The sequence below is a fragment of the Palaemon carinicauda genome, chromosome 5 (genome assembly GCF_036898095.1).
Source record: "Palaemon carinicauda isolate YSFRI2023 chromosome 5, ASM3689809v2, whole genome shotgun sequence".
Taxonomy (NCBI): domain Eukaryota; kingdom Metazoa; phylum Arthropoda; class Malacostraca; order Decapoda; family Palaemonidae; genus Palaemon; species Palaemon carinicauda.
In genome coordinates this window covers 192,341,956-192,368,869 of record NC_090729.1, presented here as the reverse complement: position 1 = coordinate 192,368,869, position 26,914 = coordinate 192,341,956, and the positions used below count along the sequence as shown (strand labels likewise).

Below are 26,914 nucleotides of genomic sequence, written 5' to 3'. Positions count from 1 at the left end.
TAAAAACATTTAGAAAAATAACTTAAATAAAAATTTAATTTTAACATATTATAATAGATGTTATAATGTATATACAAAAATGTAAAATGTAATTTCATCATATTATAATAGATGTTATAATGTATATACAAAAATGTAAAATATAATTTGTTAAGGAATATTTCTTTATAAAAGAAAAAAAAATGTATGTTATGAAAATGTAATTGTATTTTCATAATAAAATATAAAAAAAAAATTATTCAAATCAGTATGTTTCTGACTTAAAAACATATTTAGAAAAATAATAAAATAAAAATTGAATTTTATCATATTATAATAGATGTTATAATGTATATACAAAAATGTAAAATACAATTTGTTAAGGAATATTTCTTTATAAAAGAAAAAAAATGTATGTTAAGAAAATGTAATTGTATTTTCATAATAAAAGATTAAAAAAAATTACTCTATCAGTGTGAAATTTGAGATTAATTGTCATTATTATTCTCTACAGTAGTTCTACAAACCACGACATTTTTAAGTCTATAATTCACTTAATTACCTTAATGGGACAACAACAACTTCAGTTATATTTGCACGATTTCCAACCCTCAATTCTGCACCTGTTTTTAACACGTGCTTCATTCCACACCATACTACCGTCTACACATCTGCACTGCACACTGCGGATTCTCAACATTCTACAGATTACATTACTTACAGTACTGTTATGTAATTCCTTCTAAACAGTATACACTCGGGCACACTATTCTCTTATTTCTCTTCCTTTCTCTTTTTTTTTAAGTTTTTATAGTTGTAGGAAATATCTGTTTTAATGTTGTTACGGTTATTAGAATATTTTATATTAATTGATACTTAATTTTCTGGTAGTTTCCTCACTGGGCTATTTTCCCTGTTGGAGCCCTCGGGTTTACAGCATGCTGCTTTTCCAACTAGGGTTGTAGCTTAGCAAATAATAATAATAATAATAATAATAATAATAATAATAATAAATAATTTATATCAATTGTTAATTACTTTTCTTGTAGTTCCCTTATTTCCTTTCCTCACTGGGCTATTTTCCTTGTTGGAGCCCTCAGGCTTATAGCATACTGCTTTTCCAACTAGGGTTGTAGCTTAGCAAGTAATAATAATAATAATTCATATTAATTGTTAATTAATTTTCTTGTAGTTTCCTTATTTCCTTTCCTCACTGGGCTATTTTCCTTGTTGGAGCCCTCAGGCTTATAGCATACTGCTTTTCCAACTAGGGTTGTAGCTTAGCAAATAATAATAATAATAATAATAATAATAATAATAATAATAATAATACAGAGTTCTTTGATGTCTCTCAATCACATTTCTTATATGTTTTACGAAGTACTCGTGATCACAACAATTTCTGCCTTGATAGCATATCAATTTCTTAATCATATACTTTTTTTTATCTTTTATTATGAAAATACAATTACATTTTCTTAACAAAAATTTTTTTTTCCTTTTATAAAGAAATATTTCCTTAACAAATTATATTTTACATTTTTGTATATACATTATAACATCTAATATATGATAAAATTAAATTTCTATTTTATTATTTTCCTAAATATGTTTTTAAGTTAGAAACATACTGATTTGTGAAAATATTTTTAACATGATTCTTATATCCAATAATATTGACATTAAATGTATTTAACAGTTTAATCTTTATACACTTAATAATTTGCTTTTGATAACTCCACATGAAGGTACGTAAAACAACTTTTTTTTTTCTCACTGTGAATAAAAAGCTTTACATTCTCGTTGTTCATTTATTCATTGTAGATTATTTTTGCGGGTATGCGCAGTTAAAAATACCGTAATTTTAATTGTAAATTTTCCGTAAAAAATATGCTGTGCTCAGCCGTATATCAGTAAAATACAGACGACCGTAATTTTTACCCTATTTTGTTATTTTCTTTTACGGTTTGGTGACCGTAAAATCACTCGCTAAGGTCAATATTTTAAAACGGTAAATGCCTGGCAACATTTATTCCAGGATTTTTACCGCTTTTTTTTTACGGCAAACTTTTAACAGTGTATGATTAATTATTAATATATATATATATATAAATATATATATATATATATATATATATATATATATATATATATATATATATATATATATATATATATATATATATCCGTTGTCTAGTCTTGTGGCCGCATATGTGAAATCTCTAGAAGTCTAGAAGCTACAGTAAACAGATACATCTTGGCTCTAATAACGTGTTGAAACTATCTGTAATTATTCTCGTGTTTACACGGTTAGTTGGCTGAGCGATGTGTAGGCAGTCTTAGAATTTTTAGGACGTCCGGTTCTGATAACTTACAGAGTTATTGCACACGTCTTAAACTTTATTTTAGCTTTAATTCGCAGTCAGTGTAATTCAATTAGTATAGAGGTGCGGCACCTTTTATTATTTGCTCCTCTGTTTATTATGTTTTGTAATTTCTTAAGTTAAACTTTCAGTAGATTGTAATTTTCTATAGTTTACATGGGAGATATTTATTTTATCATTCTTTATGAGTAATATCTTCTCGTGGTGAGGCACCAAATATTAGTCTTGCTCCTCTGTTTATTATGTTTTGTAATTTCTTAAGTTAAACTTTCAGTAGATTGTAATTTTCTATAGTTTACATGGGAGATATTTATTTTATCATTCTTTATGAGTAATATCTTCTCGTGGTGAAGCACCAAATATTAGTCTTGCTCTTCTGATTATTATGTTTTGTAATTTCTTTAAGTTAAACTTTGAGTAGATTGTAATTTTCTATAGTTTACATAGGAGATATCTATTTTATCATTCTTGAAATATTTATTTTTCCTTGTTTCCTTTCCTCACTGGGCTATTTTCCCTGTTGGAGCCCTTGGGCTTATAGTATTCTGCTTTTCCAACTAGGGTTGTAGCTCAACAATTAATAATAATAATAATAATAATAATAATAATAATAATAATAATAATAATAATAATAGTTGAAGTAGTCAATCCTGGTAATAATACCGTTAATCACAAGTTTGTTTATATAATATTCATCAAAATTCTTCTTTATAAAAAACAATGTTTCTGAAGTGATATCTAGTGATTTACTACATTGCCCTATACAGTACAGAGTGAATTCAAGAAATTGTAAAGCTTATAATTTGGAATTGAAGAGATTAACAGAAAATACGGCCCATGGATACTTAGCCCTTATGTAATAATAATAATAATAATAATAATAATAATAATAATAATAATAATAATAATAATAATAATAATAATAATGTTTATTGGACAAAAAAAATATTTACATACAAAGATTTACAAAAAGAAAAAAAGACTCGATCCAAGCCCATGTGGAGCAGAGCTCTTCGGGCAATGATACAACTAAAATAATATCATCAATTAAGTAAAAATAAAAAATAAAATAAATATGGATATAAAACAATTCAAATTCAATAACTAACAAATAAGAAATATTCTTCTCACGAAGCTGAAGGCTTCCTTGTTCTCTAAGTGTTTCAATTATGTGGATTTGACATCAAACACCAGTTATTATTAATATTACTAGCCAAGCTACAACCCTAGTAGGAAAAGTAAGTTGCTATAAGCCCAAGGGCTCCAACAGGGACAAATAGCCCAGTTAGGAAAGGAAACGTGGAAATAAATAAACGATATAAGAAGTAATGAAAAATTAAAATAAAATATTTAAAAAAAAACATTAACATTAAAAAAAGATTATTCATATATAGACTATAAAAAGACTTATGTAGCCTGTTCAACATAAAAAACATTAACTGCCAGTTTGAACTTTTGAAGTTCTACTGATTCTAGAATACTGTGTAGTATTGAGCTTAATGATGAAGAAGGCCTGACTATTAGAATTAACTGCTAACCTAGTATTACGAATAGGATGGAACTGTCCATGAAGATCTGAATGTAAAGGATGGTCAGAATTACGAAAAATCTTATGCAACACGCATAATGAACTAATCAAACGACGGTGGCAAAGATTAACATCTAGATTAGGAATAAGAAATTTATACGACCGTAAGTTCCTGTCCAACAAATCAAAATGAGAATCAGCAGCTGAAGACCAGACAGGAGAAAAATACTCGAAACAAGGTAGAATGAAAGAATTAAAACACTTCAGAATAGATTGACCACCGAAAATCTTAAAAGACTTTCTCAATAAGCCAATTATTTTTTGCAGTTGTTCAGTGTAGTATACAAAATACCTATGAATCTACACAATAAACTGATTTTGTAGGCCATATAGAGAGTAAGGGTCCCCCTACGTGATAGGAGTAGAAAAAGCAGTCCTTAAAGAAAAGTATTTGTATGAGCATCGCATACAGTCAAGTCAAATGATACACCATCAACAGATACAATACCAGGCAAGATTTAAATGTCCCTTCCGTCTGTACCCAATCTAAGTTCCCTTTAAATAATTAAAAAGGTCTACCATGTTGTGAATATACAAGTGTATTTTCTACATTCAGTAAATATATTTACCGGTTTGCAATAAAGACATTCCGCGAATGATAATCACCTAATTTACATTGAAGCCTTTGAAGGTCGTTTATCTTAGAGCCCAGCATCTCACCACCATTCACCAACGGCCTATAATGAAGCATACGGATCGAACATAAACAGGCCTATTTTAAAGTACTTAATCTTGTATATTAATCGTCCATTTAAATACATCGAAAATAATAGCAGATTAATTATATCTTTTCATTTCAGCAAGTTTTTATGCCATGCATTAAGTATTAGATAAATCTGATATTAAACTGAGAATTATTACATAATATCACAACTTGACCCAAACGCCACTGTGCAACGAGAACACTACGGATAAGTGTCTAGACTGCTAAACAATTTCAGGTAAGATAATGCCGGTGTATGCATTAAAAACTTCTTTTAAACTAAAGTTTCTGACCGTGTAGGGACTGAAAATTTATAATGTGAAATCACTCGTCGATGATTTAAGTATGTTAGCGCCTTTCGAAAGTCATTTTATGAAGTATCAATTACCTTAAGACATTTTTGAAGACGTGCAAAAGCAAGATCGTGCCAGTTGTTAGCCCTAGATTAGATTAAGCTGACCCTATAATTAGCCACTACTATCCTATGGTGAATAGCCAAAAAAAGGTGTTTAGTTCATAGAAAGATGTGGTAGAAAAGTTTATCAGTGGGAAAAGTAGCTAATTCAAACCAACATATGTTGTGACTTCCTACAGTTACTCCAGCACAATGAACCAACGAAATTTCAAAGTTATTTTGGGCCAGTTGTGATGATAATTGAACCGTTAGTCAGTTGTGGTGATAATTGAACTGTTGGTCAGTTGAGGTGATTATTGAACTGTTAGTCAGTTGTGGTGATAATTGAACTGTTAGTCAGTTGTAGTGATAATTAAACTATTAGTTGTAGTGATAATTGAACTGTTAGTCAGTTGTGGTGATAATTGAACTGTTAGTCAGTTGTGGTGATAATTGAACCGTTAGTCAGTTGTGGTGATAATTGAACTGTTGGTCGGTTGTAGTGATAATTGAACTGTTAGTCAGTTGTGATGATAATTGAACTATTAGTCAGTTGTGGTGATAATTGAACTGTTAGTCAGTTGTGGTGATAATTGAACTATTGGTCAGTTGTGGTGGTAATTGAACTGTTAGTCCGTTGTGGTTACAATTGAACTGTTAGTCAGTTGTGGTGATAATTGAACCGTTAGTCAGTTGTGGTGATAATTGAACTGTTGGTCAGTTGTGGTGACAACTAAACTATGAGTCAGTTGTAGTGATAATTGAACTGTTAGTCAGGTGTGGTGATAATTGAACTTTTAGTCAGTTGTGGTGATAATTGAACTGTTAGTCAGTTGTGGTGATAATTGAACTGTTAACTGTTAGTCAGTTGTAGTGATAATTGAACTGTTAACTGTTAGTCAGTTGTGGTGATGATTGAACTTTTAGTCAGCTGTGGTGATAATTGAACTGTTAGTCAGTTGTGGTGATTTTTGAACTCTTAGTCAGCTGTGGTGATAATTGAACTGTTAGTCCGTTGTGGTGATAATTGAACAATTAGTTAGTTGTGGTGATAAATGAACTGTTAAGTCCATTATGGTGATAATTCTATCGTTGTGATATTTGAACTAATAGTTGTGGTGATAAATGAACTTTTCCGGTCTCTCTCGATATTGAAGCTGGAAGACAATTATAAGCTCTCCTTAATGAATATGATGTTCCAAACACTTATTTTGAACAAATTTCCAGATTTAAGACGAAAAATAATTCAGGAACAATCAGTTCATCCATATGGAACAAGAAATTCAAACTTAACTCTCCCTTTCATACGTATTAATAGATGCGAGCAATCGTATCTATACCAAGGTATTAAACTTTGGAATACTCTGCCCGCTTATCTAAAGGCACTGCTTAGCGTTCGGTCTTTTAAGAAATCATATACAAATCTCCTGTTATCTGGGTATTAAGCTTTATTAATAAATATTTATACTTGCCTACCTAACCACAACGCAAGTATGTTTCATTGTTTAGAATATTTTTTTATTTGTAAAACTAGTTCTTTTACTGAGTTTTTTGCTTAATATCTACAATTTTTTCAATGTATATACCATTAGCTTTCATATACCATCTTTCCTTATCATATAAATATGCATTTCCATTTGTTTTTAGGCTAAGATTCTCATTTATATGTATCTATTTGTATACATATGATTATGTATATGTATGCGTACATTTTGTATATCTATATCCATATTTACTTTATTTTTTATTTTTACTTAATTGATGATATTATTTTGTTGTATTATTGCCCGAAGAGCTCTGCTCCACATGGGCTTGGACTGAGTCTTTTTTTTTTCTTTTTGTAAATCTTTGAATGTAAATATTTTTTGTCCAATAAACATTATTATTATTATTATTATAAAACATTATTATTTATTATTATTATTATTATTGTTGTGGTGATAATTGAACTTTTATCAAATTGTGGTGATGATTGAACTGTTAGTTAGTTGTGATGATAATTGGTCTGTTAGTTGTGAAGTTAATTTAACTTTTTAGTCAGTTGTGGTGATAACTGAACTGGTAGTTGTGATGATAATTCAACTGTTAGTTAGTTGTGGTGATAATTCAATTGTTAGTCAATTATGGAAATAATTCAGGTGATGTGATGATACTTCAACTGTTAGTCAGTTATGATGATAATTTAATTGTTAGTCAGATATGGAGATAGTTCAGTTGTTGTGATGATAATTCAACTGTTAGACAGTTGTTATGATAATTCAACTGTTAGACAGTTGTTATGATAATTTAAATGTTAGTGAGTTATAATGATAATTTAAATGTTAGTCAGTTATAATCATAATTTAACTGTTAGTCAGTTATGATGATAATTTATCTGTTAGTCAGTTATGGAGATAGTTCAGCTGTTGTGATGATGATTCAACTGTTAGACAGTTGTGATGATAATTCAACTGTTAGTCAGTTGTGATGGTAATGCAATTGTTAGTTCGTTGTGATGATAATTCAATTGTTAGTCAGTTACCATGATAATTCAACTGTAGTAAGTCATGATGATAATTCAACTTCTTCTCTGGGGGTGTATGTATGATAACAGCCACCTGTACGTATTATCATGTCTAACTTAGAATACGGCAGTGTAAGGGGGGTCGCAGGAGGGCATTAGCCCCCCGTTAGGTAAGTAGGTCAGGTTCGCGGGGGAAAGTTTAGGTTAGTTGATATCCAATTTTAATCGTGTGAGGAACTGGCCGCTGATATACAAAGGCTCCCTTCTCTGTCAATTATGATAATATACAGACCACCATTTAGAAATATGTGTATCCTAAGTCAGTTTTGAGTAAGGGGGAGATGGTTGAGGGTTTGGAGCCCCTCTGAATAGTAAAGCCTTGTCTTAGGCTGAATTAGATGATGGAGAGGTTTTGTGGTAAAATGTAGTTTGTCGGGACGGGCGATATCTTTCTTATTAAAGTTCTGTGGCCTTTTAAAAATCTGAATAGGGGTTGTGACCTGGGAAAGGGTCCCGGGGTTTGCCTCCGTCTAGGGGTTGTGACCTGGGAACTACAAGGTTAGGTTAGGTGGGTTTGGTAGGTTCTGTGGCCTTTTACAAATCTCAAAAGTGTTAAATAATCAAATTTTGTCATGTTTTGTACACACCCAAATCCCTAGATTCCCACCTGTGTCCGTCGAGTATTCCTAGTACAGTATGTAGAACGTTGGGACAAAAGAGTGAAATTTCAGTTACATATTTGATATCGTATGAAATACCAAGCACAAAACTACGGTTTTCTCGGTGTTCTAACAACGTTTCATGTTGTATATCCTCGGACGTTTCCGACATTCATGCGCCGAGTGGTCCTAGTATGTAGATTGTTAGGACAAGCATTTACAAAACTAGTGAATTCATTAATATTTCATTCGGTTATGATTCCAGTGAAAAAACAGCCGACTTCTGACGTTTTTTTACTCTATTTTCTGGTGATCCCAACCCTGTCCCAACAAACTACAAAGGCTCCAGTATTTTATGTAGGCATGGGCTAGCAAATGGGTAAACACTTGCTGATTATTTAGCCAAAGACATCAAGTATTTTTGTAACCCAAGCTAGGATGGTGTTTCCTTACACATTGGGGTGCAAATTACCTAAACTAACCTAGGCCACCGCATTCTCAACTCGATGTACATACAGTATCTCTAAGGGCCCGGCCAGACCAAGCGCGGCTAGCGGCGAGGTTAGCGGCAAGAGGTTATGGCGGCAAATTGAAATCTTAGGTATCTTATGTAGCCTCGCCCCTCCTATCTGGCCACCTACATAAGATACCTAAGGTTTCAATTTGCCGCCATAACCTCTTGCCGCTAACCTCGCCGCTAGCCGTGCTTGGTCTGGCCGAGCCCTTAAAGAGGTAAAGATATAATAAATGTGCAAAACTTTGCCTTGAACTAAGTTAAGTTAGGTTACATTAGATAATGTTTTGACAAATAAATTATATGCTTACTGTGTGGTGGGTTGTGGCATTTCTTATCTCTTGGAATATGAAGGATAACTCTCAAGGGTTTATGAAAGCAGCGTTGTTAATGCGGATTTTACAACTAAATTTTAAGAAAAGGCTTACGTCATGGAATATGAATTTCGGTACACTATAATTTAACTGGATCTACGATGCCATGTTCTTTCTTATTGAATACAATTTTATCTGTTTGGAACAAGGATAAATTTTTACTAGAATTTCTTCTTTCGAAATCTTTCTTTTTTAATCAAAATAATACAGACATCACATATAGATTTTCTTGAATCTGCTAAACTGTACCATCGCCCTTTAAAGTAAGTTCAATTAGTCCTCGAGTTACAAAGGTTTCGACATCTGAATACAAAACAGCTTCTGAAGGAATACTATGATATTTATGGCTACTATTTCACTCAATATTTGGTGGCTAGATTAAGTAAAATTTAGAAATCAAATAACCTGAAATTACATATAAAAATTAGACTATATATCATTTTAGTAAGATCGGTGTTACTGTACGGACATGAGTCATGGTATAACAATGAAACAATCTCCAATAGATTTAGTAGATTTTAGAACAAAGCTCCCAGAAGGATATTGGGAGTTAAGTGGCAGGACAGGATTAGAAATGAAACTATAAGAAAGATTACTCGATTGCCATACGTGGATGAGATCAGGATGAGGGGTAGATGGAAATGGTTTGGGCATGCTCTTCGCACTCCCCAAGACAGATTGGTTCACCAAACGTTCAACTGAGCTTTACAAGGGACTAGAGGAGTTGGAAGACCCAGGTCTACATGGCCGAGAACTATGACGTATAAAGTAGGAGATGATGAATGGAGAAGTATTGAAATTCATTAACCCTTTTACCCCCAAAGGACGTACTGGTACGTTTCACAAAAGTCATCCCTTTACCCCCATGGACGTACCAGTACGTCCTTGCAAAAATATGCTATAAAACTTTTTTTTTTTTTTTCATATTTTTGATAATTTTTTGAGAAAATTCGGGCATTTTCCAAGAGAATGAGACCAACCTGACTTCTCTATGACAAAAATTAAGGCTGTTAGAGCAATTTAAAAAAAATATACTGCAAAATGTGCTGGGAAAAAAATAACCCCCTGGGGGTTAAGGGTTGGAAATTTCCAAAGAGCCTGGGGGTAAAAGGGTTAAAAGCTCAAGATAGAGACGACTGGCGAAACCTACCCGTGGCCCTTTGCGTCAATAGGCGTAGGAGGAGATGATGATGATATTTATGGCCTCCATGTATTTTTTAGTCCTAGTTATGTTTCTAAGTCATAAAGTGTGTTTTTATAAACTAGTTTAAGATTTTACTACTGCATTACTATAGCTGAGTGACTTTGGTGCTTACATTAAATACTACTGTATACTGTATTTGGGCTTGTTCTGACTTATATCAAAATTTGAGTCACAACACATTGTAAGAACAGATCTCCGTAACCAAGGGACCTACTGTATAGTATAGGCAACTATAGTCCATTTCTTTTAGCGATGCATATTTGCACCGACTCGCGGAGGTGCCCTTTTAGCTCGGAAAAGTTTCCTGATCGCTGATTGGTTGGAATTATCTTGTCCAACCAATCAGCGATCCGGAAACTTTTCCGAGCTAAAAGGGCACCGCTGCGAGTCTGTGCAAATATGCATCGCTAAAAGAAATGGACTATAGACCCTCTAGATACTAATGATACCACATTTTTCAAAAACTTAATTCAAGATATGCAGTGAACTGGTAATAGGGCTTGCAATGTTATGCTTGGAATACCTAGTCAGGTAGAATGCTTCGCCAGATTTAGGTAAGGTTACAGGTCGGCATATTTCTAAGAAGCACAGTACTAACATAATTCTAGGCAAGGTTAAGTGGGTTTAAGGGCTAAATTCATCCGATTAGGTAGAATGTAATGCTCCAGGTATGGTTATGAATTATCCGTGCAAGTAAAGTACAACAAGACTTGCACAAAATTAACACTTTTACCCCCAAAGGACGTACTGGTACGTTTCACAAAAGCCATCCCTTTACCCCCATGGACGTACCGGTACGTCCTTGCAAGAAAATGCTATAAAAAAATTATTTTTTCATATTTTTGATAATTTTTTGAGAAAATTCAGGCATTTTCCAAGAGAATGAGACCAACCTGACCTCTCTATGACAAAAATTAAGGCTGTTAGAGCAATTAAAAAAATATATACTGCAAAATGTGCTGGGAAAAAAATAACCCCCTGGGGGTTAAGGGTTGGAAATTTCCAAATATCCTGGGGGTAATAGGGTTAAGGCAGGGTTAGATGGGTGGTTAATTGTCAAGTACTGATTCAGATAGAAAACTTGCCTTTCTACAGTATTAGGTTTGATTATATATATGATTGCTTTTTAACTCAGTTTTGTTCATAGTGTTTTTCAGTGAACACATTTATGAATCACTGCCATTATACTGTACTGTACTTGGTACTAATATGTGTTTGTATTTCCCCCAATCAAAAACCCCAATTTCCCACTTAATGCTGTCCATAATCATTGCATTTAAGTGGTTTTCACTTGCAATTACTGTACTGTACTGAAATCTTAAAACAGGAGGTAAGCAGTAAGAAAGATAATGTATTCATACTTTCGAATGAATATTATACCATTGTTCTACCACTGGGTAATGTTATGGTAAAACATTGGTATTCTTGATAGTATTATAAAATATGTAATAAAAGCCACTTTCTCTGTTGTACAAATTTTTAAATTTAAAGTAATCTAGCCCTTTTTTTTTTATCGACATCATCATCTCCTCCTAAGCCTATTGACGCAAAGGGCCTCGGCTGTATTTCGTCAGTAGTCTCATCTTGGGCTTTTGAAAGCTTTTTTTATAGGTAGGGCTAATTATTTGAGGACAGGAGCTTAATATGGGCTAGGTAGGATCCCTCACACTATGATGGGTTAGGTAGGATATGGCACCGTAGGGTGGTTTAACAATGGGTTATGGAGGAGCGTGTGCCTTATGGTGGTTTAACAATGGGTTATGGAGGACAATTGGTCTTAGGATAGTTTAGAGAAGACTTTCAAACCACAAAATAAGCTTAGTTAGTATCCCTCACCCTGCGATGGTTTAAGCAAGACATGGCACATAAAAATGGTTCAGGTTTGAAACTGTGCCCCAAGCTAGATTTAGTAGCACATGGTGGCTTCAATGGGTTTGATATATGATAGCGATCATAGTTCAATGAAAGTTGGGGATATGAATGGAAGAAACGTTGTAAATTTTTAAGCCATTTGTATTTTTCCTAACTATGTAAACCTGTGTACTTTAATAGGAGTATGTTTTCAGCGTACCAGGAACATGGCTGTTAAAATTTATAACGGGGTGTCGGTAGTTACTAGTGGGTGTGGGGGATCACTGGAAGCTGACCTGTGTCTCTTCCAACACCACTGAAGGGACTGCGTTAGGAACAAGTTCCTCCAAAGAAGAAAGATGTAGTAGTCGTTGCTATTGTTGAGCCAGTAGCACTTGCTGGGAGAGGAAAGGCCGCACTACTTTACCGAATCTGCTAACACAGTTGTCTGATGGAACAACACTTACTGTCGCTATGTCTATCCGCATTCCCAAGTACTCCATTCTCTCCTTGGGCGTGAGACTTGACTTCTCCTGATTTACTACGCACTCTCCTAAAAGGCGAGGAGTAAGACGAGATAAGATTGAAAACTTGGTGTGGGAGCCAGTCTAAAGCACAACTTTGAACTGGTATGCCTTACCATCGAGGAAAAGCGGAGGTACTTCCTGCAGGAAAGCAAGGAAATTGTTCTTCTGATGGCAGCTAGCACAGTGCTTGCTGTCTCCATCTTGAAGGGAGTTGCGACACAAAATCGTTTAGGGATAGAGATTGAGGACCAGTCTCCAATTGACTTTCCCACCAGGAACAGAAGAATGTAAAAGCCTGGAGATTTGTCATATGCAATGTGCAGCATTTCCTTCTCCAGCATTTCATCACCTCTGCTTGAAGGGCGAGGGCTTTGTCGGATTTTCTGAGATCCAATGAGAATGCTATCAGAGTCTGAGTGAAGGGAGGATGAGACCCAATGAATGGAAGGAGGTATTTGTCTCAAAGGACCTCTATCATCCAATCCTTGGCTATGTGGTGCTGCCACCTTGCCCGACGGGTTGACAGATGTCCCTCCCACTCATGGCAGCAGCAGGAGGTACCTGCCTATTGTAGCATTCTCTGGTTCTTCTCTCACCTCTACCTTTTCTGGATTGGCCAGAGTGGGAACGAAATGGCAGAGCAGTGTTGGGGCCTCTGTGAGAGATAGAAAGGGCTAAAGGAGAAACCCTGGTCCTAAATGTTGCTGGGGATTTCTTTAAATCGGACTTCATAGAGGTCGGTCGCTGACATTTTAGTAGTCATCTTGGATGTGGTTGAGCCTTTAAAAGTTACTACCTGATGAAAGAGGGAGTTTTGATTTGTTTTATTCCATCTCTCTACTATGTTATCTACTTCACGAGATGGGAAGAGGGCTTAGTTTAGCAAAACTTTAGAATTCTGGAGTGCTATGGACTCGTTGTCCGATCTGCCTAGCGAACTTCGCAACAACTGCATCTCTCTGTTTAAGAATCCAGTTGACCCACTGATAGGCTAAGAATGTGACTGCTTTTGCTCCTGACAGAACTAGGTCAGAAAATTGCTTCTTGTTCTCAGGAGTTGCCAAATCCTGAGAAGTAGTGAAGTAGGATACTGTTCCTGACCAGTGTTCCAAGCAGGAGGCCGTCCAGAGACTTGCCATGGAGGCTCACTCCCTTGCCATCAGCCAGTAACTACCAACACCTTGTTATAAATTTTAAGAGACAAGTCCAAGCTACGCTGAAATCATACTGTACTTCTATTAAAAGAAGAGGATTTGTATACATGTAGGACAAATGGCAATCGCTTGCGAGATACTTTTGTTAGGTTTTCCTATGTTGGGGAATCCATTACTGATGCCTTATTTTAGACATTTGTAGTGGATGCATTTTTCCCAATTTTTTTTAGATTATACTGAAAATAGTATACAGGTGACCCTCAGGTTACAACGGTCTCATCTTACGATGCTCTGTGAATACAATGCATATTTCATAAAACAAATTGTGTTGTACTGTATTATTGTAACTTTCATATGATACAGTATACTGCATCTATGGTCTCCATATTTTAATTCTACTTCCTGTTATGTTTTATATCCTAGACGTAGATAATGATTTTTCTGTACAGTAATTAATTTGGAAGGGGGGGGGGTGATGACTTCAGTAATGTATTTACGTGTGTCCCGACTCGAAAAGACGAAATTTGACTTGGGCCATGGTGAAGAAACGGATCTTGGTCGTAACTCAAGTACCACCTGTATACAAATGCATAGTACTGTACTGTACAGTTATTGATTTTCATCAAACTTGTTTTTACACTGTTCATGAGCAATGCCAGTTGAATCGAAGTACCCATCCTTAAAGCAATTAACCATTAATCACACAACACTTTTTTATAAAGCAGATTTGACTGTACTTACTGATTTTGGTGTACAGTATAGCTGTTATTAAAAATTGGTGCATGGTTGTTATTAACCCTTTTACCGCCAAAGGACGTACTGGTACGTTTCACAAAAGCCATCCCTTTACCCCCATGGACGTACCGGTACGTCCTTGCAAAAAAAATGCTATAAAATTTTTTTTTTCATATTTTTGATAATTTTTTGAGAAAATTCAGGCATTTTCCAAGAGAATAAGACCAACCTGACCTCTCTATGACAAAAATTAAGGCTATTAGAGCAATTTAAAAAAAATATACTGCAAAATGTGCTGGGAAAAAAATAACCCCCTGGGCCTGGGGGTTAAGGGTTGGAAATTTCCAAATAGCTTGGGGGTAAAAGGGTTAACCATTAATCACACAACACTTTATAATGCAGATTCGACTGTACTTACTGATGTTGGTGTATGGCTGTTATTAAAAAGGCTCATATTTTCTTGTTCTCTAAAGATCATAAAATTTTTCTCCACCAGGTATGATGTTTATTTAAAGAATGGATCATCTCCTCTTCTTGGCCCAGGAGAGGGCCGAATCAGTACAAGTAAGGAGCTTTAGTGTCTTGGGGCATATGCACAAAGTTTATCAAGATACTTGTATACCTTTATATTAACCATTACTCCTTATATATGATATCTTCACTGTATAGGTGTCCATTGAGTTTTCAAATCCTTAGAAAATGGCACCTCCCTTGATTGACTTTGTACAGTACAGTATGCCAATTTTGTGATAATGTAAATTCTAGAGCACAATACTATAGTCCATTTCTTTTATCGAGGCAGATTTGCACCGACTCGCAGCGGTGTCCTTTTAGCTCGGAAAAGTTTCCTGATCGCTGATTGGTTAGAATTATCTCGTCCAACCAATCAGCGATCAGGAAACTTTTCCGAGCTAAAAGGGCACCGCTGCGAGTCAGTGCAAATCTGCATCGCTAAAAGAAATGGACTATAGAAATAATCTTTTTGATGATTACAGTACTGTATAGTATTTTGATTGCTATAAATTTCTTGGATTTGATGTATTTTTAAATCTACCGTAATCATCTACAGTTATCCCTCCGTTCGGCCTCTTCGCATCTGGTGCATGGCCTCCAGAGTGCTCGGGATGGGGCCAGAGAGGCTTACAATAACTCTCTTGAAGCCATAAAACAACAAAGATTCTCAAAAGAACTGGCTGAAAGAATACGAGAGTTATTGATTAAGCTCAAAGAAGCGATAAGTGCCATTAGACCCTCCGAATTATACGAAAAATGCCTAATATTTTTCTTAACTGAAGGTAAGGAATTGCAACTGATCTTCTATAGTCCATTTCTCTTAGCGATTCATATTTGCACCGACTCGCAGGGGTGCCCTTTCAGCTCGGAAAAGTTTCCTGGTCGCTGATTGGTTAGAATGATCTTGTCCAACCAATCAGCGATCAGGAAACTTTTCCGCGCTAAAAGGGCACCGATGCGAGTCGGTGCAAATATGACTCGCTAAAAGAAATGGACTATAGTGCAAACATTTGCTTTTATACTTATATTGAGTTTCTTGTTAGTTTTTGAAGTTTTGCTGACAAATTCATGCTGCTATTAGAGAGCATATTTTCAGATTATCTTATTTTTTACTTTAAAGCTTTTATTGTTATGGAAGTACAGTGCAGCACTGTATTGAGTATTGCAAATGGAAGTACAGTGCAGCACTGTATTGAGTATTGCTAGGTAGCTTTTGAGCTTTTGTGTGTCAGTCACCTTGAGTGATTTGTTAAGCAGGAATATGTTTAAACTAATGGAAAAGAGAGCGGCATAACACAAACACTGAATAGGCTAGAACAACGGTAATGATATTATGAGTTGACCTGTCTTAGATGAGGAAGTTGTAGGCCACCTATATCTGGTAATATTTTAGGAGAAAAAAATGTGGCCCTAGCCTAGAAAAAGGCTGTTTCTGATAATTGTCACTTTATTCCTTTTTAGTTAATAATCAGTTTTCATTTCATATCATTTACTACTTGGCTATGGAATTATTCATGAATGAAAATGTACCCTAGAGCTAGACTGCTAATTTTTTTATCTTTCTTATTTTAGGATATAGTATAGGGTTATCCATTTTGTATTGAAAGTTATATATTTGATATTAATTTATTGTAAATACAGGCATAGCCAACTTTGATGAGCAGTTCATGAATATACTGTAATGTTTAACCAGTAGAGATTTATTATAATTACCTTCAGTTGTATGCTTTGCTAATGCATGCTCTATATTTAATGCTATATTATGTAGAACACTGCATATTAGCCCTTTTACCCCCAAAGGACGTACTGGTACGTTTCACAAAACCCATCCCTTTACCCCCATGGACGTACCGGTACGTCCTTGCAAAAAAATGCTATAAATTTTTTTTTTTCATATTTTTGATAATTTTTGGAAAAAATTCAGGCATTTTCCAAGAGAATGAAACCAACCTGACCTCTCTGTGACAAAAATTGAGGCTGTTAGAGCAATTTAAAAAATATATACTGCAAAATGTGCTGGGAAAAAAATAACCCCCTGGGGGTTAAGGGTTGGAAATTTCCAAAGAGCCTGGGGGTAAAAGGGTTAGAAAAAATGAAATGGACAGTATCTAGAATCTTTATCATCTCTTGTTTGTTACCTGCATTTTATACCTTTTTATTCCTTCCAGTGACGCGAACGCATATTTACTTTGGCGGAGTCTGTTTCCTAGTAGGCGGTTTTGTAGGGCTAGCTGTTGGTTTAAGGCTTCGAAGTTGTATAGTTGCCCCTCAGCGGATGAGAGCCGTTGTGGCGAACAGTTATCGAGGAATTGAGGTTTGGAACGTCTGTTGATTTTATGCTTATTAGATTAACATTTTAGAGTATTGTAGATACTCTAGGATGTCAGCTTAGTAAGTTTCTAGTTTAATAATTGCTTTCTTTCTTTGCATGTAATATTATTCTTTCGTTTTACAATTAAAGGAGTTATGTGCATTATATTGGAAGAATAGAGAAACTATTAAAAGGGCAAATTAGTATGTATATATCGCTCGTTTGCGACAACGTCGTCATAACTCAAAAACAGCTATTTTTCAGGAGAGCCATTTTAATCAGTTAAAACACTCTCATATTAATGTATGTCGTTAGGACATTTAGCGCCTCTAGCGATCAATTTTTTAGCTACAATTATGACACTTTTGCCAAAAAAATCAGCATTTGAAGATGAATATGTCTATATTGATAACCCAAAAATACATTTATTTGAGTTATGACGTCGCAAGCGAGCGATATGATGTTGAAATCATAAAAGTACTGTACTGTATATTATAGTTTTGATTCATGTACAGTATACAGGTATTTTTTCCCATACAAATATAAACCTTTATCCCCTATTAGGAGTACGGTATGTTTCCAGTGTAGCTGGAATTCTGCTGTTAAAATTATAACAAAGTGTAGGTAGTTACAGTACAGGGTGGTGGGGAAGCCAGCACACTGAGTAACCACTTAGTTTTCACCTGCTGGAGAGTACAAACGTATTACTGGCCCAATCAAGTGGTTGTTTTAATCTTTTGTTTTTTCTTTTAGATAAATGTCGTCAGTTCGTTGTGCAAGATGGTTTTGTAGGTTTCCCTATAACTGTAGCTGAATGACAATTGTCTGTGTAACCAGCCAATATGCACTTTCTTGTTCCTGTGCGACAGAATTCCTGATGGTGCTTAGACCCTCATGAGTGGGAAGAAGTGTTTGCAATGCCGATTTATTCCCTCACGAGTGGGAAGAAGTATTTGTAACGCCATTTTGAAGGGGTGGACCACCACCCCTCTCCTTTTTCTTCTTATCATAGCGTGCCCTTGCGCTTATGAAAAAGAGCTAGATCTTGAGATTGACCGTCAGCCTCACATGCAACCCCCAGAGCATGGCCATTCTTCTAAGAAAGTGCTCTCTTCTGAGGTTTCTATGCAATCGCTCATGAAAAGGTGCTCAAGCTCACCTCAGATCTCCCCCCCCCCATGCTTTCGAAGGAGAGCTTGCTTATTAAGTGATTTTCTCAATTCTGCGCTCGTGGCTCAGTTTTCTTTACATGCAAGTGCTGCAAAGTGCTCTCATTCTTCGGAAGATAAACTTACCACAAAACGCTCATAATTCTTTGGAAGATGAACTTGCCACTAAGCGCTATTCGTTCATCAGAAGATGAACTTGCCACAAAGCGCTATTTGTTCATCAGAAGATAAACTTGCCACAAAGCGCTTGGCTTTCTTTGGAAGATGAACTTGCCATGAAGTTCTTTTCAGTCTTCGAAAAGTGAATGTGCCACAAAGTACTTTTTAACCTTCAAAAGATGATCTTGCCAAAGAGTGCTTTTACTTTTCATTCTTTGGAAGATGAACTTTCATATAAAGTTGAAACTCTTGCTCCCGCACACCCTCTGTTTGCTTGCATGTGCCCGACATCCTATCGTGCCTCGTTAACGAACTTATAATGTTCCCCTTGCTTAGAGAGGATTACTAGTCTGAGTGCTCATGCACTTCTGTTCGTGTACACTTTGTTAATGTTCAGCACTCACCCAGAAGTGAGAGCAAACCTGGATATTCACACACTCCTATTCATGTGTACCCTTATTAGCCAAAGAGCTCTGTGTTTCACAAGAATGGAAGGAATTTCTACTGACTATGAGTGCAAGCACGGTCATGGTTATAAACACTCACTTTGGCTCTTGCACTCAGAGGCAAAGTGATGAGCTGAATCTCGTTTATCCCCCTAGCCATGAGTTCTTACGTGTCTGAAATAACCCACCTGTTTGCAGCAGACTTTTCATTTGTGATCAGGCTCAACCTTAGAAAGGCAACCCAAAGACAAGACAGTCCACAGGTCCTTCTATAGTGATTGCGTGAGCCCTACAGCGATACAAGTCTTCGATCAGTTGCCCAAGGCTCATGTGGGATCAAAGGGTGCTGAGAAGACTGTCTATCATTTGAAAGTACCTAGCCTATGTTCTACAAATCCAGTAGTGCCATAGGAAGTGGATTGGAGTCTATCATTCTATTCCCAAGATGTCTGAGTGCTTAGATATCTCTGGATTTTAGCGAGCCAGTGTGGTAGGGGCGTCCTCCCATCTATGTATAAGTCTCCTATTAAAGGACGAAGGTTTGTAACTGTCGACACCTCGTAAAAATGATAACAGCCAAATTCCAGCTATGCTGGACATATCCCTATTAAAGTACTAGGTTTTTGTTAGGGAAGAATATAAATTACTTTTAAAATTAGGGATTTTTCCAGGTTTTTCTAATTTTGAGAATGGAAAGGGTACATAGTCATTTTTGCTTTGTGCTCATATCGAAGCACAAGTACAAAATAATGGACATAACATTTGCAATGTTTTTGCTAGACATATTTTAATAACAATTTAATGTATATGAGAGCAGGAAAAATAATTCAAGTACAGTATATTTTACTAATGAAAATTTTCAATAACATTTTCTAAATTGCCCTTAAGACTTTTCGATTTTATTTTTCTAGCAAAATCAATCATTTGAGAATATTTTATTACATGACAAATGGAATGTAGTACAAGATAAATTATGCAGTAAATACATTTCCAGATTTAAAGTGATTTTTTTTTTCTCTAGGCCATAGGTATAGTAGAAGATGTAGTTGCTCCAAGGATCACCGAACCAAATCAAGTATTGATACAGGTCAAAGCAGCTGGAATTGATTACTTAGACATCAAGATAGCAGAGGGTTACGGCCGTGTATTAAGAAAACAACTAAATAAGTACAATCCTGTAAGTCTTCCATCATTATCTTTAACGATTTTGTCACCTTTTGCGTTTATTAGTTTAGACTTGAAACGAGTTCTTGCTAGTCTTTTCAGTCCTGTCCTCTTTCTGCCTAAACGTACGTCAAGTCAAAGTCTTTGTCTGTAACCAGTTTTTCTTCATCCAAACCATCTCAGTTTTTGAGTTTCAAAAGTGTAAGTAATTTTATATTACTTGAGTAACATTTTCATGTGTAGAAGTATCTTTTGGGAATATTTTATTCATTAGTAGTTTCATAGAGGAAATTCAAAATATACACATGTTATTAGCTCCATGTGTTCCTCTTCTGCTCAGGTATGTGCATCTTCCAACAGGTGCCATACTGAAAACTTTCAGATTATAGAGGCATGCACATTTGAAGGTTAGTTCAGTATATCAAAGGGAGATGATGGGTATACTGTATTAAAGGTGTCCTAATTTTACCAAAATGTACTTAGTGGAGACTCATTGATCTGTAAAAATATTGGCTTTACTGTATTTTTCTCATGTATTTTTTAGTTACTTCTCCTCTGTATGATCATAATGATATACTGTATCTAAGAACTACATTATAATAGATGTCATACATGATGTGTTTTTGCCTTTCATTTGAAAATTATTACGGTATTTTCAGAACAGCGATGGAGAATTTCCTGTTGTCCTAGGGAGGGATTGCTCTGGTATTGTTGTGGCTGTTGGAAAGGCAGTTTCTCGAGTTGAACAAGGAGATGAGGTTGGTAAAAGTTCAATATGTACAGTCCTTATGGGATAAAGTAGTTTAAAAACATTCATATGTTAAGGAATATTTTATTGTAATTTGACAGGTTTAACACGCAGAATATTTTGCATCTTTGTAGTGAAACTTTTACTTTCATTTTTTAAAGTGCAAAATGGACAGAAATTGAAATTTTTACTTCTCCTTGTTATAAATGGCATTCGAGGTCCCCTTTTTGTTTTTGTTTCTTTGTTGATGTCGGCTACCCCCCAAAATTGGGGGAAGTGCCATGGTATATGTATGTATGTATAAATGGCATTTTTAGAACCATGTCATGGTGGCAAATATATTTAATTTATAGCGAATCAGATTCAGCAGTACAGTATTATATATTAAGGATATTTTAGTTCAATATTGCTGTACAGTATTTTGAGGTAAACAGGTGAAAGCCTTTTTCATGTGTTTATGTATTGTAAATTGATTTGATGGAATAAAATTCTTCATTGGTTGTATTCTATATATCTATAGATTCAATCATATGCACAGATTTTAAATATCTAATCTCATTTGAATTGGTATGTATCCAAGAAAATAATATTGATGACTATAAAAGGTTTGCAAGGAACCTATAGGTTATGGTTATTTTTTTCTTTTTAAAAAGGTAGGCTTCATAGCTTTAAAAATATTTGTGAGACCCTTTAATTAACAATACAGTATTTCAAAGTTTACAGTATACTTTTTTGGTACCACTGTAACAACCCAATTTTATGTTTGGAACCTTGCGAAAAGTATTGCAATTCATCAAGTGTTCATAGAGGTAAGGCATGAAAAGATTTTCCTATTTCATAACTTTTACCAAAACTTCACAGGTTTGGCTTGCCGTTCCATTTTATCATCCTGGTACGTTAAGCGAATACATTGTTGTATCGGAGGATCTCGTGGCACCAAAACCATCAAAGCTTACTTATGAAGGTGCAGCTGCTTTGCCGTACAGTATTATGATGGCTTGGGATGCCCTTGTTTCGCAAGGGGGACTTGGGCCCGAAACATCAAGTGGGAAGAGGTACAGTAGCAAGATTAACCCTTTTACCCCCAGGCTATTTGGAAATTTCCAACCCTTAACCCCCAGGGGGTTATTTTATTCCCAGCACATTTTGCAGTATATTTTTTTTAAATTGCTCTAAAAGCCTTAATTTTTGTCATAGAGAGGTCAAGTTGGTCTCATTCTCTTGGAAAATGCCTGAAGTTTCTCAAAAAATTATCAAAAATATGAATAAAAATTTTTTAATAGCATTTTTTTGCAAGGACGTACCGGTACGTCCATGGGGGTAAAGGGATGGCTTTTGTGAAACATAGCAGTACGTCCTTTGGGGGTAAAAGGGTTATCATCCTTTTCTTTGCATTTTAATCTACTGTTATCTTTTTTAATCTCTTATGCTCGAGTTTTTTTTTATGGATACAGTATATGTACTATACTATATGGCAGTAGAACTTAGAGTAAGTTAGAACTGTACTAGTTCTTTGAGGTGTGACACTAGGGGAAAGATACATAGTGTACTGTACTGTATCAAGTGCATTATGTTTTGTGTGAATGTTAACATTCCCTTTCTTGTTGACTTCAGGTTTGTGTAATACATCTTTTTCTTAATTGGATACACTGAACTTTGAAACTACAGTAATTCTCTCTCCAGTGTACAGTACTGCAGTCCTTTATAATTTCTTAAACCTGCTACTAATTTGCTCTATAAATTTTCCAAACTGACATAAGTTTGTATGGGTCATATTTGAAGCATTCTCATTTAATGAATAATTTGAAAGCCAACTCTGAAACTCCATTGTAATGGAACAAGTAGGTAATTTTTATGCTTTGCAACATTGTTTATATAAAGAATTCACCCTTTGATAATTTTAAGAATTACTGACCTAAATGGAGATTATCCCTTTACAGAGTACTAGTTCACGCTGGTGTTACTGGAGTTGGTGTTGTTGCAATACAGTTGGTGCGGGCGTGGGGTGGAAATGTCACAACAACCGTATCTTCGCGTGCTGCTCCCCTCGCTCACATGCTAGGAGCAGATGATGTCATCACTTACGACAACTCAAATTTTGACAAAGAGCTGATGCTGAGAGAAAAGTAAGGGCAGTTTTCTTATGAATGTACAAAGCCATGACTTGTTGCTATTGTCTTTTTTTCCTTAGCTAATTCTATTTTTCTTTGTTTTGTATATTTTGTCTGTTAATGTGCTTTAGGGCTAATTTGTAATAGCACTATTAAATTAACAGGGGAACGGCACTGACTTTGAAATAAGAGGGATTCCATTTTTGTTTATAAACTTTGTTAATGTCTTGTGTTTGGTTTTGCAGGTATGACCTAATTCTTAACACTGTTGGCCAAGTGTTACATGATTCATGTTTAAAATATTGTGTCCCTGGTGGAGTTGTCGTTACAACTAGTGCGTCACACTTAGTATCTGATTCATATGGGTATGTGATGGGAGGACTATACTCTCTGTACATGAGAGCCAGATATTGGTTTACAAAGGTAAGGCAACGGCTCATCTTATAGCTCTTTCCTCTAAGTAGAGGGCATTATCTGAAATTTAATAAATGCTCCTCATCCAGGTACATTTCCCTCTTAATATTTTGCTATCTTTTACTGTATACAGAGTAGTATTCCATTTACTGTATACAGGGTAGTAGTCCGTCATATACCCAGGCACCCTACGTTTAAACTTACCCATCATCATGAATGTATTAAAAAATATAAAAAACTGAATTTACTTTGAAACACTTACTGATAACCCTTAAGGAGATCTTTGGCATACAGTAGTTTTAAATTATCAATGAAGGTCTTTTAGTTAGTAAGTAATGATGTCTGTTGTAAATATTGTAACTTTTATTTATAACCTACTGTGCATAAAATAGAAAAAAGGAATTTTATTAATAAATGTATTATTTCTATACTGTACTCACCTGATGGTCATATTCCTTGCTTTATGTCGACATACACGCTAAACCTAAAAATGTCCTGTTGTCTTTCCTTTAAATAGGCTTAGGCCTCTAGTACAACATTGTGACCATCTCAGGCAGGGGGACAAGCTCAAATTTGCGTATCTTTGGTGGCCTAGGGTGGGATAACTACTAACCTAACCTAACAACTCGCTACCCATTCCCTACGCTCGCATATATAACATACTAAGTACTGATAACTAATGTCTTTACTTGGTTTCTATCAGTGTAAATAGTGTGAAATTAAACCAGTAAGTGTACAGTACATGTGCACATGTGTACACTACGCACTGGACACGGTAAGGCTACAATACAGTACGTAACACTACAGTACTTAGTTATTGCACTGACCAAAGTATTATACAGTATAATTTTACCGAGTAGTCATCATACAATTATAACAAAACACAGTTGTTCCTATCTAGTAATACTGTACCGTATAACACTCACTGATACTGTAGTCTGTAGTATATATTACTGTAATATATATACTGTAGGGTAATATCACTATAGTACACCTTAACTGTACTGTAAGTGTTTGGTGTTTTCGTTTTGATGACTCAACTACTTTGACAACCGACCGCACACGTACCCTACATTTATATACTGTACTGTACAGTATTGTAGAGTAAAGTATGTAGTTAACCCTTTTACCCCCAAAGGACATACTGGTACGTTTCACAGTAGTTAACCCTTTTACCCCCAAAGGACATACTGGTACGTTTCACAAAACTCATCCCTTTACCCCCATGGACGTACTGGTACGTCCTTGCAAAAAACTGCTATTTACATTTTTTTTTTTTTTTTTTTTGATAACTTTATGAGAAACTTCAGGCATTTTCCAAAAGAATGAGACCAACCTGACCTCTCTATGACAAAAATTAAAGCTGTTAGAGCAATTTAAAAAATATATACTGTATAGCAAAATGTGCTTGAAAAAAAAAATAACCCTGGGGGTTAAGGGTTGGAAAGTTCCAAATAGCCTGGGGGTAAAAGTGTTAATAAACTCTGTAGTGTAATACTGTTCTGTATGATATACAATTTAAGATTAATTATGTGTGCATATTTTATACGACGACCACTAACCCTTCTTGTCCAAAGTTCTACGCAATGACATGAAGCATGGCGCAATTCCTGATGCGTCCTCTCTTGCGCAGTACTGCCCGACATCCACAGTAGCCCGGTAATAATACTTATCCCATCCTCTACTTCAATGGGTTCAAAAATTAAAAGATAATGATAAAAGTATAGTTAGTAACGTTATAATCATTGCATAAACGCATACAGCCACAATAACAACTGAACAAAAACAGCTGAATTTTTCATACTTGTAATTATTTTTCTACTTACATAGTACTTTGGAAGGATTGACTCATGCTCAGTATAATCATATACTATAGTTATGTTCAAGTAAAATAAAAATGTTATTTTGATGATAAAATAAATTTTTGAATATACTTACCCGGTGATTATAATAGCTGCAGCTCTGCTGCTCGACAGAAAACTCTACGGAAAAAATCCGCCAGCGATCGCTATGCAGGTAGGGGGTGTACTTCAACAGCGCCATCTGTCGTCCAGATACCCAGTACTCATTGTAAACAAAGAACTCAATTTTTTTCCTCGGTCCACTGCGTCTCTATTGGGGAGGAAGGGAGGGTCCTTTAATTTATAATCACCGGGTAAGTATATTCAAAAATTTATTTTATTATCAAAATAACATTTTTCAATATTTAACTTAGCCGGTGATTATAATAGCTGATTCACACCCAGGGGGGTGGGTAGAGACCAGCAATATATGTTTACATTATTATGAGCTAAGGATTTTTTATTTCATTTTAGAAGTTATCAAAATAACAAAAATAAAATAAATAGGTACCTGGTAAGGAAGTCGACTTGAACAATTACTCTGCCTTTTTAAGTACGTCTTCCTTACGGAGCCTCGCGATCCTCTTAGGATGCTGAGCGACCCCTAGGATCTGAAGTATGAAGGGTTACAACCCATACCACAGGACCTCATCAAAACCTCTAATCTAGGCGCTTCTCAAGAAAAGAATTTGACCACCCGCCAAATCAACCAGGATGCGAAAGGCTTCTTAGCCTTCCGGACAACCCCAAAACAACAATAAAAAACATTTCAAGAGAAAGATTAAAAAGGTTATGGAATTAGGGGATTGTAGTGGTTGAGCCCTCACCCACTACTGCACTCGCTGCTACGAATGGTCCCAGAGTGTAGCAGTTCTCGTAAAGAGACTGGACATCCTTAAGATAAAAAGACGCGAACACTGACTTGCTTCTCCAATAGGTTGCGTTCATTATACTTCGCAGAGATCTATTTTGTTTAAAGGCCACTGAAGTTGCGACAGCTCTAACTTCATGTGTCCTTACCTTCAGCAAAGCTTGGTCTTCCTCACTCAGATGTGAATGAGCTTCTCGTATTAACAGTCTGATAAAATAGGATAAAGCATTCTTTGACATAGGCAAAGATGGTTTCTTAACTGAACACCATAAAGCTTCTGACTGTCCTCGTAAAGGTTTAGTTCGTCTTAGATAGAACTTAAGAGCTCTCACAGGGCATAAAACTCTTTCTAGTTCATTTCCAACCATATTCGATAGGCTTGGAATATCGAACGATTTCGGCCAAGGACGAGAAGGTAGCTCGTTTTTGGCTAGAAAACCAAGTTGTAGAGAACATGTAGCCGTTTCAGATGAAAATCCGATGTTCCTGCTGAAGGCGTGAATCTCACTGACTCTTTTAGCTGTGGCTAAGCAAACCAGGAAAAGAGTCTTTAAGGTGAGATCTTTAAATGAGGCTGATTGAAGCGGCTCGAACCTTT

The 26,914-nt window shown here is 35.4% G+C and overlaps 1 protein-coding gene across 2 annotated transcripts in view; it reads left to right on the top strand.

The window, feature by feature from the left end:
- The first annotated feature begins 4,824 nt into the window (after positions 1 to 4,824).
- The window catches only part of LOC137641691 (reticulon-4-interacting protein 1 homolog, mitochondrial-like), a 53,052-nt gene continuing 30,962 nt past the window's right edge, over positions 4,825 to 26,914 (top strand). For both annotated transcript variants that reach the window (XM_068374492.1, XM_068374491.1), the window contains exons 1-9: positions 4,825 to 4,892; positions 15,066 to 15,133; positions 15,639 to 15,864; positions 17,251 to 17,396; positions 20,189 to 20,344; positions 20,991 to 21,089; positions 21,941 to 22,134; positions 23,020 to 23,205; positions 23,436 to 23,613. In XM_068374492.1, the coding sequence (XP_068230593.1) occupies positions 15,086 to 15,133; positions 15,639 to 15,864; positions 17,251 to 17,396; positions 20,189 to 20,344; positions 20,991 to 21,089; positions 21,941 to 22,134; positions 23,020 to 23,205; positions 23,436 to 23,613 (1,233 nt within the window). In that variant the 5' untranslated portion in view covers positions 4,825 to 4,892; positions 15,066 to 15,085. The remainder of the gene's footprint in view (positions 4,893 to 15,065; positions 15,134 to 15,638; positions 15,865 to 17,250; positions 17,397 to 20,188; positions 20,345 to 20,990; positions 21,090 to 21,940; positions 22,135 to 23,019; positions 23,206 to 23,435; positions 23,614 to 26,914) is intronic.